The sequence below is a fragment of the Podarcis bocagei genome (genome assembly GCF_964188305.1).
Source record: "Podarcis bocagei genome assembly, chromosome: 4".
NCBI lineage: Eukaryota > Metazoa > Chordata > Lepidosauria > Squamata > Lacertidae > Podarcis > Podarcis bocagei.
In genome coordinates this window covers 5,672,960-5,686,590 of record NC_138128.1, presented here as the reverse complement: position 1 = coordinate 5,686,590, position 13,631 = coordinate 5,672,960, and the positions used below count along the sequence as shown (strand labels likewise).

General features: G+C 47.1%; 1 protein-coding gene across 1 annotated transcript in view; it reads right to left on the bottom strand.

The window, feature by feature from the left end:
• The window catches only part of CHRNG (cholinergic receptor nicotinic gamma subunit), a 29,006-nt gene that overhangs the window by 5,299 nt on the left and 10,076 nt on the right, over positions 1-13,631 (bottom strand). The window contains 6 exon segments of the mRNA XM_081192410.1: positions 572-607; positions 609-687; positions 2,182-2,296; positions 6,449-6,652; positions 10,594-10,691; positions 11,958-12,113. Coding sequence (XP_081048536.1) covers positions 572-607; positions 609-687; positions 2,182-2,296; positions 6,449-6,652; positions 10,594-10,691; positions 11,958-12,113 — 688 coding nt within the window.

The following is a 13,631-nucleotide window of genomic DNA, read 5'->3' as shown; positions in this document are numbered from 1 at the left end:
TTGTCACCCCACCACCATTCCCCAGACTCTGGTTCCTCCCACCATTCCTCTGCCATCTCCCTGGGGCCCTGGGTGCCCAAACACCCACAAAATTCCCCATGGAGAGTTTGTGGCATACACAGACTTCGATGCCAGGGCCAGGCACACTGCATGACACCCATGCCCCGGGCACCTGAGGTCGCGGGGGCCAAGCTGGCACTCTGGTGTCCAGCCAGTCTGTGGCAGTTTCTAAGTGGGTTGTTACATGAAAGGGCAGGGTCTTCAGTTTGAGCTAGGGCTGTGCTCTTTTAAGAAGGAAGGGGACAGGGTTGTAGCTCAGTGGCAGAGGATATGCCCAGGTTTGATTCCCAGCATCTCCAGGTAGGACTGGAATGACACCTGCATAAAACCCCAGAGAGCTGTTGCCAATCAGTGTGGTCATTGCTGAGCTAGAGGGACCTGTGGTCTGAGTCAGGATAAGGCAGTTTCCTAGGTAAGGCAAAGGCCAAGTCTTGGGGCTCAGCAGTGCAAGGAGGTCTAACGTGAGCAGGGGGCCAGCCCACAGCTTCTGGGCAGCATCTGCTGGACCTACCTCCCGGACCCGTGCGGACATGGAGTGAGTGTTGGGGGGTCCTCAGGGAAACGTTGAGCACAATGACAGCGTTCACAACAATGGCAATAGTAACCACCAAGAGGAAAGTTAAGTACCTTTGGGGAGAAAAAGGAAAATGGCACACTGGTCACCTAACCTAATCAGTGGCAAAATCAACCATTTCATATTCTTCATCAGTCTGAGAATTTGTTCTTCTAAGTAACTGGAAAATGCCTCCCCTTTAATGCACACATATCAGTATGCAAATTTGTCCATGTTTTTGCAATTTTACGTTTTCCCCATATATGATGCATTCACTAATAATATGCATTTGTAGGCACAGTTTTGCAAAAAACACAACAACCCCAAAACCCCAAACCCGGGATATACAGTGGAACCTCGGTTTTCGAACGTAATCTGTTCCGGAAGACTGTTCGACTTCCGAAATTGTTCGAAAACTGGAAACTGAATACAAAAGCCTCAATACAACAAGGAAACTGAAAACGGAGGCTGCCTTGGAAGTTCAACTTCTGAGGCGCATTTGAAAATGGAAGCATTTATTTCTGGGTTATGGCATTTTGGTTCAATGGAGACGTTCGAAAAGTGAGGTTCTACTGTAATGCATTTGTTAATATATGCATTTGTAGGCATCTTTCCCCTGGTATACCAGTTTTTGTCTATAGAGAAATGCACCACAAAATTCAGAGAGTTGTGAGTTCTGAAGGACAGCTGTGTTTAACTTATTGTGTCTTGGGGGGGGGCGGCAAATCAGGAAGGCTCACCTAAAAATGCAAACAGAACCAAATTTCCCTTCTATCCTAACCACCAACCATGTGTACTCCTGAGTTGCTGAATGGAGGGGGAGAAGCACTTCACAGAGCACTCTGCAAAGTCCCCTCCCCATCAAACGTGTCTGCAGTGAGGTTTAATGGAGGAGGGAGGGGCTTCAGCCAGTGGTTTAGCAAGCAGCTCTGTGAAGCCCCCCCCCTCTTGGCAGCCTTAGTCATGCATCTATCAGGATAACATCTGATGAAGTGGCTGCTAGCCCACAAGAGCTTCCGCCATAATAAGATAAAGCCATGCCAACAGCCAGAGATCAAATCCAACATCTAGAGCTCACGTCCTGCCACTCTCGCAGGCTTCTCAGGGGGCCTTGGACAAGCCGCTACCTCTCCCTCATTCCCCACCGGCAAAATGGATTTATCCATTATCTGTCGCGCAACCGTGTTGGGAAGATAAATTCCGCAACTCCCTTTCGCAAAGAGTTGCCACTTCAGTGATGAACTGGTGTAATAACATCAGAAACATGCCGATGCCCCAATGCAGGGGAATCTTTGCTAAAATGAAAGGAGTGGCTTTTTGGAAACTATTTAATTGTCTAATTCTCCTTTAAAGCCACCCAAGCTGGAGGCCATCACTGCCCCCTACATAATAATAATAATAATAATAATAATAATAATAATAATAATAATAATAATAATAATAATAATTTATTTATACCCTGCCCATCTGGCTGGGCTTCCCCAGCCACTCTGGGCGGCTTCCAACAAAATATTAAAATACAGTAATGCATCAAACATTAAAAGCTTCCCTAAACATCGTTTGCTTACTTTTCAATGAGCGGCACTGCCTGCGAGGTTTCGGGGACCTTTTTTGCAATCAGGAAGAGGAAGACGGTCTGGGCCAGGAGGACGTTGATCGAAACCGTACACTTCTGACCACCAGCTGCAGAGAGAGAGAGAGAGAGAGAGAGAGAGAGAGAGAGAGAGAGAGAGAGAGAGAGGCGCAATAAGGCTTCTGTCTTGCTTCATCATGCTCTCACGCCCCGTCCCAAGAAGGTCCACCCAAGGAATGACTAGTTGCTCTGAAAATAGAGGCCTGGGATGCAGAAGTATCACTTATTGTCCTCCTCTCAGCAGTTGACTGGCAGGGAATACAGTGGTTCCTCAGGTTACAGACACTTCAGGTTACAGACTCCGCTAACCCAGAAATAGCACCTCGGGTTAAGAACTTTGCTTCAGGATGAGAACAGAAATTGCGCGGCGGCAGCGGGAGGCCCCATTAGCTAAAGTGGTGCCTCAGGTTAAGAACAGTTTCAGGTTAAGAACGGACCTCCAGAACGAATTAAGTTCTTAACTGTATCTGAAACGGTACCAGGGACTCTCTAAACTCTCTAAACTTTAGGACCATGCCCCTTCCAACCCCACTTTTTCTCTACTGCCACAGGGTTAAAAGAAAGGGATGCTTCGCTGATTGGTTCTCAGCAGTCAAAACCCCAGACTAGCGGGGAAAGAGACCTCAGCCTCTGGGACACGTCATGATTGACTCCCAGCAAGCTGACCTTGATGAGCCAGGAGCTCCTTATGAACCTCCCCAACTCAATTCCAGGCTTGGTCCTGGAGACGTTAGGAAGAGCAGGGCTGCTGCTGGATCTCACTTGTGTGCCAGCACTGCTCCCAATCTTGCTTCTGCCCTGCCCGAGCCCTCGCATCCAGTAAACGGAACCAGGATGAGGGATGGGAGAGGCAGAGCCCTAAAAATGCAAAGCACCTTCCACCCTGTGTCTTCTGAACCCTAAAAACAACTCTGTCCTACCAGGATGCTCTGTGAGTCCCATCTGCAGGTGTTTCCACTGCCTAATCGCAGGCTAGGGGATGAGGGGCTTTATCTATCAAACTACCAGTTGCCTCTTGGCCTTCTTCCTGTTGAGATGGGACCCAGTTTTGCTCTGCACTTTCTCAGCTCTTTTCTGCTAAACAGAGGTGGTGAGTGTGGGATGTAAACACAGGAGCAGTCAATGACAACATTCCTAGAGTGTACATGTTAGAACATGGGGAGGGATGTCTGTCCAGCAAGCAGGTAAACTTCCTGGGGACGGACTTCCTCCGCATGTGACCAGAGGTGGGTGTGGCCTCACCTGTGCAGGTAATGACAAAAGCACAGGGCAGGCAGCCATCTCTCTCTCTCTGCCATTTTCCTTTGATGAGGAAGCATCTAAAGATGCTCTCTTGGCTCAAGAGAGGAGCCAAGAGAGGAGGAAAGGACTATCTTGCTATAAGATAGATTCCGAATGTATGTAACCTTTTTTAAGCTGTCTGCCTTCTGGGATCATATTGTGAACAGAACGTGAGTAAACTCTTTTATACTTTTATAAAGACTGTGTCGTGTCTTGTATTTTAAGAGGGAACAAAAGGGGAAATTACCAGAGTAATTATTATAGAGGTCCTAGTGAACCTGTACAAGCGCTACCGTTGCGAACCTAAAGGGGAATGTCTATAAACTCTGCTGATATTTTGGGAACTTGTTAGCACAAGTTGGATAAGGATATAATCCCACAATATATCCTCTCCTGCACCCCAGAACATTCCCACAGTGAGGCAGGCAGGGAGTTGATCTATCAGGTTAGAGGGAGGGATTCTCAACCTGCCACTGTGTGCTGTTGCACATTGTTTCGATGGAGAAAAGTTTTTCCTCCTCTCTCATCGTGCTGAGGAATTCAGGGTCCTGTAGATTCAGGGAGTGACTCTCCTAAGAGGAAAGGTTGCAGCATTGGGGCCTTTGAGTTAGAGGAGACATGGTAGTAAAGGTAAAGGGACCCCTGACCATTTGGTCCAGTCATGACCGACTCTGGGGTTACTGTACTCATCTCGCTTTACTGGCCAAGGGAGCTGGTGTACAGCTTCCGGGTCACGTGACCAGCATGACTAAGCGGCTTCTGGCGAACCAGAGCAGCGCACGGAAACGCTGTTTACCTTCCCGCCAGAGCGGTACCTATTTATCTACTTGCACTTTGATGTGCTTTCGAACTCCTAGGTTGGCAGGAGCAGGGACTGAGAAACGGGAGCTCCCCCCGTCACGGGGATTTGAACCACCGACCTTCTGATCGGCAAGTCCTAGGCTCTGTGGTTTAACCCACAGCACCACCTGCGTCCCTGGAGACATGATAGAAGTTTATAAAATTATACATGGGATTGAGAAAGCAGGACTTTGGACTAGATGGACCATTGGCCTCATCCAGGAGGCTTTTCTTATGTCATCACTTTGCTGTTGTTATACCACTTTTTGAAACGCTTCTTTTCTCCTAAGCCTTCCCAAATTTTATTCCTGCAGTTTTTAATTCCTGATGGTTTTAGGATTTTGATACTGTTTTACGATCTGTTTCATGCTTTATGTTCAATTTCTGCACTTCGCTTTTTATGCGGGTTTTATATTTTATCGTCAGGTGGAGGTGGTTCTTACTAGAAGATTGAGAAAAATGCAGTCACAGAAAGCAAGGGGGGGCTGAAATTGGACACCCCAGGAGCCAAAGACCCAAGCATAAAGAGGTTACCCTGTGTTTACTAATTTACACCTGCCTGCAGTCTGTTTGGATGAAGGGGCAACTTAGATATCTGATGAAATGAATAAATAGGCCTGGAAATCGTGAGAGGGCTTTCGATAGTGCAAATTTGGAGGCGATCGTAGCCCGTGTCATGCTAAACACATGCCTGCTGCAAAAACCAGCAGGCACACACTTAATTCCCCCTGTCCTGGATGGTCTTCTGCTATTGCAGGACTACAATTCCCATCATCCTTGACCACTGACTGTGCTAGCTGAGACTGATGGGAGTTGGAGTTCAGCCACATCGGAAGACCCACCAATTTTCACTTCCTCTTGACCAACCTGGTTCCTTGCCTCCCTGTGAAGCAAAGTCTGGGAGCTGTCCAGAGTGCTGAATCATTAGCCCAGGGTGAGGGAAGCTGGGCTTTCCAGACTACAGTTCCCATCATCCATCAACACCTGGGGGGGGGGCACAGACTACCAGACCTAACCCAGGCCATCCAAAGACTACCAGACCTAACCCAGCACCACAGGTGGAATCCACAAACATATTAAAAAAGCCAATGCAATTCTGGGCTGCATCAATAATAATAATAATAATAATTTATTATTTATACCCCGCCCATCTGGCTGGGCCTCCCCAGCCACTCTGGGCGGCTTCCATAAAAACCAAAAATACAATAAAATATCACACGTTAAAAACTTCCCTGAACAGGGCTGCCTTAAGATGTCTCCTGAATGTCAGATAGTTGTTTATCACTTTGACATCTGCTGGAAGGGCGTTCCACAGGGCGGGCTATACATAGGAGTATAGCATCTAGATCAAGGGAAGTAATAGTGCCACTGTATTCTGCTCTGGTCAGACCTCACCTGGAGTACTGTGTCCAGTTCTGGGCACCACAATTCAAGAAGGACACTGACAAACTGGAACGTGTCCAGAGGAGGGCAACCAAAATGGTCAAAGGCCTGGAAACGATGCCTTATGAGGAACGGCTAAGGGAGCTGGGCATGTTTAGCCTGGAGAAGAGGAGGTTAAGGGGTGATATGATAGCCATGTTCAAATATATAAAAGGATGTCACATAGAGGAGGGAGAAAGGTTGTTTTCTGCTGCTCCAGAGAAGCGGACACGGAGCAATGGATCCAAACTACAAGAAAGAAGATTCCACCTAAACATTAGGAAGAACTTCCTGACAGTAAGAGCTGTTCGACAGTGGAATTTGCTGCCAAGGAGTGTGGTGGAGTCTCCTACTTTGGAGGTCTTTAAGCAGAGGCTTGACAACCATATGTCAGGAGTGCTCTGATGGTGTTTCCTGCTTGGCAGGGGGTTGGACTCGATGGCCTTTGTGGTCTCTTCCAACTCTATGATTCTATGATTCTATGATTCTAAAAAACGCTGTGAAAATGTTTTTTTAATTTGTTTTTAAAGTTTTGAAAAATACATTGAATTTGCCATTGCTCACTGTCGCCATCTGGTGGGACATTTGTATATTGCACTTTACAACACACTTATTTGAAGCTGTATAGCTGAGTCCACAGTGATACTTTTGGTACTGACCTTTCGCTGGGAGGAAGTACACCAGCACAGCAACCGAGGAAATGAGCACACAAGGGATGATGATGTTGATGATGTAGAAAAGTGGCTTCCTCTGGATGATGAGGAAGAAGATGATCTGCTGGTACCCTATGTCATCTGGCGTGAAGTGCTGAGCGTTCACAACCTTCTTGGCTGGCCGGTGCTTGATTGCCCATTCCCCGTTCTCTGTCGGGAGAAGGCAGCGTCATGTGGGTAGAAGCAAAGCTTTCCTACATACAAATATTGGTCACATTAACTATGGAGCTTCTGAGACTAGCAGCTCAGAGCTCTCCCCCTCCCACTTTTCTGCAATTCCCTATTTTTGGCATCACCATGAATTCTCGCACCCCAACCTTTTAATACAAACACACGCACACCAAGTTTCAAGCCCTCCTTCAACAATACAGAAATAACAGTAAATGATATTAATTCTGGGTCACAGCAGCATCCAAAATTCTTGCTTTGCAAAACTGGAGTGGCTATTCTGCAGAATATTCTCCAGCGGAGATAATCTCCAACAGGAGATCTCAAAAGCCTATCAAATAATTCTTTGATGAGAAATGTTGCCTTCGCCCAACTAATAATGCACCTGAAAAGAAAGCATCGCTCATTGCCTCCAGAGCTCCCCATCTTCCAAACATTTGTGGGCAGTAGTGCCTGTTTCACTAAAGCCCTCCAATCTCAGTTTGCCCCAGACACACCCACTTTGCCCAGCAGCTCCCCCCTTCTCCACAGTCCCTTGCAGAAATCAAGAGAGAGGAAGGTGAGGAGGGGACAAAGCCTGTCTAAATTGCTCTGCCTGTCCTTAGCTCTGGCGCCCCCTACTGTTGACCTCCCTGCCAACTGCCCCACTATTCCCAGTGGGCACCAGCTGCTGCTGTTTGGGGGGTCCCCAAGTCTGGTCCTGGCGGCCACCTCGATCTGAAGCCAGGCTGCCACGTTGAGACGAGGAATGGACCCTGGGGGAAGGGACCTGCTGGCGACGAAGGAGCTGATGGGGAAACGAGTGCAAACAATAAAGGTGCAGAGAGCAATCCCTTTCCTACCTGGTGTGTGTGTGAGTGTGTGTGTGTGTGTGTGTGTGTGTGTGTGTGTGAGAGAGAGAGAGAGAGAGAGAGAGAGAGAGAGAGAGAGAACAGACACAGTCCCTGAGAAAAGTGCCCTGGATCTGAGTGAGGATTTAGAGCCCTGTGTGAACGATATATCCACAATAGCAAGACTCATCCGATCATCTGGGCCAGGATGCCAGGAGCTGCCAGCTTACTGCCTGGCAGCCCAGAGGGACTTCTGCCAGAAGCTGGAATCTGATGGAGAGAGAGCTGATTCTGCCATGTGTTTGGTCCCAAAGGCCTCCAGTGGCCCTGCTGCCATATAAAAGCCCACATTTCTCTCTCTCTCTCTCTTTCTCTCTCTGGGCTGCAACACGAAGCCAAGCGTGACACGTTATTAAGCTGGTGTTTTCTTGTTTATTCCCCCCGCCGTCTGCGGGAGAGATAGATTTTTAACCGTGCAAAATAACTGGCTTGTCCCCCATCAGGAAAAAACAAGAAAGCCTCTCGCTTCCAAAGAGGAACTTTTCCACCTCGGAGATGCTATTAAAACATGATGGAGAATGGCGGTGGCAGCTGCTGGCGACGTCTGCGTTCCTGGATCAATTGGCTGAAATGTAACTGTTAGCTTTAGGAGTGGTTGGGAGGGAAGGAGAGGAGCCAGCAGAACAAAGGAGGGGGGGGATGACAAATGCCAAACATTCTCCTGCAGTGATTCTTATTAATAACCTACAGAAGCAGGCTGGGGGGGAGGAGGAGGGGACACATGGCCAGAGAGCAAAGTTAGGCAAACCTTGAAAGCCATTAAGAGGTGGATGCAAACAGGTGACAGGTGTGATTCCCAGGTGCAAGGCCTAGCAAAGCTGAAGAGGGAGCCCAAGTGCAGCCCCCCAAACCCCCAGGACTCTCCCCACCCCCTTCCTTAGCCACACCTCCTCCTCAGCCCTGCCTCACACCCACCCCAAAGATCTGTGCCTGGCTGGAACATGCCCTTGAGTTCTGATAATGTCTCCTGCCAGTCTGGATGGAGGAAGGAGAGGGATGTGGGAGTTTGTGTAGAAACTACCCTACTCTAGAAAGGGGAAATTTGCATGCATTGCTCAACCCACCTTTTGCCCGTGGCCCCATTCACCACTGGATTGTGGCCCCTGGAATGTTACCCATTCCAGCTGGGAAAAAGGGGACCATGGTATTATCTTTCCAATGTCTCGATACCAGTCTTTTAGCAGAAATAAGGGCATGAAGAGTCCACTTACGTTAGGGTTGCCATATTTCTAAAAGTGGAAACCTGGGCACAAAAGTTGTTTACATTTTAAGGAAATTTGCCCACTTCTGACATGGGTTGACACTCTTTCTTTTTCCTTTCTCCTCCTGTGAAGAGGCTGCATCTTAATGTTTTAATGTTGTATTTTAATCTTGTTTTTTAAATTGTATTTTAATCAATTTGTTTTTATTACCGGTTGTTAGGCACTCTGAGCCCGGTCTTGGCTGGGGAGGGCGGGGTATAAATATATTTTATTATTATTATTATTTGGGTTTCCCCAGACATTTTTAGTGATTTTCGAAATTTCGCCTAGACGCTATTTCCGGCAGATGAATCCTGGATACGTCCGGGAAAACCCGGCCATAGGGCAGCCCTAATTTATGTTGACCCGCAGTCAAACCTCATATGATTGGTATGTGGCTTAGGATAATATTATCCTATGACAATTTTAAAATATTCCCCAAAGTAGTATTTATACATCTTAATACTTTCCTCCAGAAATTTGCAAGCGTCGGATACTGCATAAGCATGTTTCAAAGAAGCATTTCCTTATTATGTGCAGCATGTTGTTGTAGATCATCCCTTTCTGTGCAAGTGTAGTAGAGCCCAATGAATTCTAAATATTACTTTTTGTTGTATAATACATAATTCATAATCTAACGACACATTAGCTACCAAAGTTAAAACATTATCCTACTGATTGGGTGAGATAGCAACCTCCAGTTCTTCATTCCATCTGTTTCTCATGTTTGGTACGTCAAATTGATTATACCAAATGCCCTGACTTACACCTCATGGACAGAGCTTAGATGACCGTCGGGTTCTCTTCCGACTCTACACTTCCATGATTCTATGGTTTATAGTTAAACAGTTTCCCTGCTAAATTGTTTCGCCCACTCAGAAAGACTCGACTGCCCTGCCTCCACCAGGGCCAGGGAGCATCTAAATCATGGGTAGGCAAACTAAGGCCCGGGGGCCAGATGCGGCCCAATCGCCTTCTCAATTCCGGCCCGCGGACGGTCCGGAAATCAGTGTGTTTTTACATGAGTAGAATGTCTGCTTTTATTTAAAATGCATCTCTGGGTTATTTGTGGGGTGTAGGAATTCGTTCATTTTTTCATCTTTGAAATATAGTCCTGCCCACCACCACAAGGTCTGAGGGGCGGTGGACCGGCCCCCTGATGAAAAAGTTTGCTGACCCCGATCTAAATGATGCTTTGCCTTTGTGGTATCTGTGCCAAAAATGCTTTTGTTTTCCAAATCCTCCAAATGCCCTCAGGATTCCAGGCAGCCCTGTCATTTCCTAAAGTGTGGTGCCGGGTGGAGGGAGAGAGAGAGAGTGAGAGATTTATCCCTTGAACATTTTCTAACATTAGAAATCAGGGGAGTTTGCCAGAAAAGCTGGCAGGCAGTAGGATCAGGACCAGAAAAAAAAGATGTGCTTCCTCTTTATTCAACTCGTGGGATTCATTGCAGGTACGGACGGCTGCTTAGAAAGCCTTAAAAAATAACTTGACACTGAGGATATAGATATCAGTTACTATTAAATGGAGCCTCCATGTTAAGGGGCAATTTAACTGTAAATACCAAATGATGGGAACAAACTACAGGGGAAGGGTGTCCCTTTTCCTTGGAGAGTTTGCAGGTTTCGCAAAGGCATGGGACTCACTGCTGCAGGAAACTGGAGGCTGAATTTAGTCAACGCAATGCAACAAGACAAGTCTTATGTTTTCAATGTTCTTATAAGGATTTGGGCAGCATCATTACCTCCTCCCACCCGTTGTCCCCCTCGGCTTGCATGCAGGTGGGGTTACCTGTGAAAGCTTCGGGGTCAATAAAGATCCATTCTATTGTCTGCTCATCTTCGACGGTCAACAGCAGGTTGATTTCACGGGCATTGTAGGTCTGTGACCTTAAACATAAAATCACCCAGTAAGGCCAAATCAAGTAAGGTTTTTTCCTGCTGCTCCAGAGGGTAAGAGCTGAACCAATTACAAAAAAAGGAGATTCCTACTAAACACTAGGAGGAACCTTCTGATGGTAAGAGCTGTTCAACAGTGGAATGGATTCCTTTGGAAAGTGGGGGACTCTCTTTCACTGAGTGTTTTCAACTAGAAGTTGGATTGCCATTGGTCAAGGATTCTTTAGCCACGATTCCTGCCAGAGAACGCCTGCCAGGCCTTCTATGACACCAGCGCAATTCAGCCAATCACTTCCAGAGGCCTCTAGACCAGAGCAGAATCCCTTACTGCGCTACAATATACAGATAACCAAGGTTCATCGGATCCGAGTCCTAGGTAACCATGGTTTACATCTGGTGGGGTTGTTGGAAGGCCAGACGTTATCAGCATATTGTGATTTCGGCTGTAAATGAAATATTTGGACTGAGGTAGACCAATGATCCCTCTTTATGCCTTTTGAGCAATGGGAATGATCAAAGGATACAGAAGAATATCCACATTCAAGTGTTGGATATCTTCAGCTCTAGCAAGGAGGACTTAGAAGCATGGCCGTAAACTGAATAAGGAAGAATTAGTTAGTGCTTTATGGGAGCAGGTGGCAATTGTTAAATTGATATTATTCATGTTAAAGAAATATGAAAATTTTAGAGAAATGTTAGACTGTTGGGAACCAGTTGTGTGAGATATAAAAAGGGAACTTTAGATATCAGGTTACATGCTAATATAAGTAAATGTACGAATGGATAAAATGATTATTTAAAATACCTGTTTATCCTCTCATTATCATGTATATTGTTTCGGTGTATGTTTTATAATGTATATAGGTATTTTCTAAAGTAATTCGAGTGTATAGGGCTGCATACTTTGAATTTATACAACTGCTTAGAAGTGGGGAGCTAACAATCAAACGGCAGATACATTTCGTTAAATAAGTAAACACAAACAAATATATGTTAGCATATGAAAAATTAATTTTAAAAATATGATATAAATGCAGAAAGAAAATGTGCCCACAGTTAGAAATGAATATATATTAGTCCCCTTCAGGCATTAAAATTTCCAACACAAGAAGTGTTTTCTTTTTTGGGGGGGGTAGGAACATGAATGAGCAAGATAAGCCCCCCTTCATCTACTGCCTTCCTCTCCACCCTCACTGAGACACCTCTAAATCACGCAGGGAACTGCCACGGGTGCAAGAGGCTCCAACTAGTACTCACTGGAACACCATGGAGCAGTTTTGCCAGTCGAAGGGGAAGAAAGTGACGACAATGGGGCAGACGCTGCGGTAGATGGCCGGGGGGAGCCAGGAGATGCTGCCGTCGGGGGACACCAGGACGTTGACGTACAGCGCGACCTCAAACACCCCGTCGATGCTGAGGGGAACAAGGGGAGGAATAATAATATAATAATAATAATTTATTATTTATACCCCGCCCATCTGGCTGGGCTTCCCCAGCCACTCTGGGCAGCTTCCAAAAATATATATTAAAATACTGTAATAATTCATAAAACATTAAAAGCTCCCCTAAACAGGGCTGCCTTCAGATGTCTTCTAAAAGTCTGGTAGTTGTTGTTCTCTTTGACATCTGGTGGGAGGGCGTTCCACAGGGAGGGCACCACCACTGAGAAGGGCCTCTGCCTGGTTTCCTGTAACCACTTCTCGTAGGGAGTGAACCACCAGAAGGCCCTCGGAGCTGGACATCAGTGTCCGGACTGAACGATGGGGGTGGAGACGCTCCTTCAAGTATACTGGGCCAAGGCTGTTTGGGGCTTTGAAGGTCAGCACCAACACTTTGAATTGTGCTCGGAAACGTATTGGGAACCAATGTAGGTCTTTCAAGACCGGTGTTATATGATCTCGGCGGCCGCTCCCAGTCACCAGTCTAGCTGCCGTGTTCTGGATTAGTTGTAGTTTCCAGGTCACCTTCAAAGGTAGCCCCACGTAGAGCACATTGCAGTAGTCCAAGCGGGAGATAACCAGAGCATGCACCACTCTGGCGAGACAGTCCGCAGGCAGATAGGGTCTCATCCTGCGTACCAGGTGGAGCTGGTAAACAGCTGCCCTGGACACAGAATTGACCTGCGCCTCCATGGACAGCTGTGAGTCCAAAATGACTCCCAGGCTGCGCACCTGGTCCTTCAGGGGCACAGTTACCCCATTCAGGACCAGGGAATCCTCCACACCTGCCCGGCTCCTGTCTCCCAAAAACAGTACTTCTGTCTTGTCAGGATTCAACCTCAATCTGTTAGCCCCCATGCATCCTCCAACTGCTTCCAGGAAGAGGTCAGGAGTAATAATAATAATAATAATAATTTATTATTTATACCCCGCCCATCTGGCTGGGCCTCCCCAGCCACTCTGGGCGGCTTCCATAAAAACCAAAAATACAGTAAAATGTCACACGTTAAAAACTTCCCTGAACAGGGCTGCCTTAAGATGTCTCCTGAATGTCAGATAGTTGTTTATCGCTTTGACATCTGCTGGAAGGGTGTTCCACAGGGCGGGCGCCACTACCGAGAAGGCCCTCTGCCTGGTTCCCTGTAGCTTTGCTTCTCGCAGTGAGGGAACCGCCAGAAGGCCCTCGGCGCTGGACCTCAGCGTCCGGGCCGACTGATGGGGGTCGAGACGCTCCTTCAGGTATACTGGACCGAGGCCGTTTAGGGCTTTAAAGGTCAGCACCAACACTTTGAATTGTGCTCGGAAACGTACTGGGAGCCAATGCAGGTCTTTCAAGACCGGTGTTATATGGTCTCGGCGGCCGCCCCCAGTCACCAGTCTAGCTGCCGCATTCTGGATTAGTTGTAGTTTCCGCGTCACCTTCAAAGGTAGCCCCACGTAGAGCGCATTGCAGTAGTCCAAGCGGGAGATAACCAGAGCATGCACCACTCTG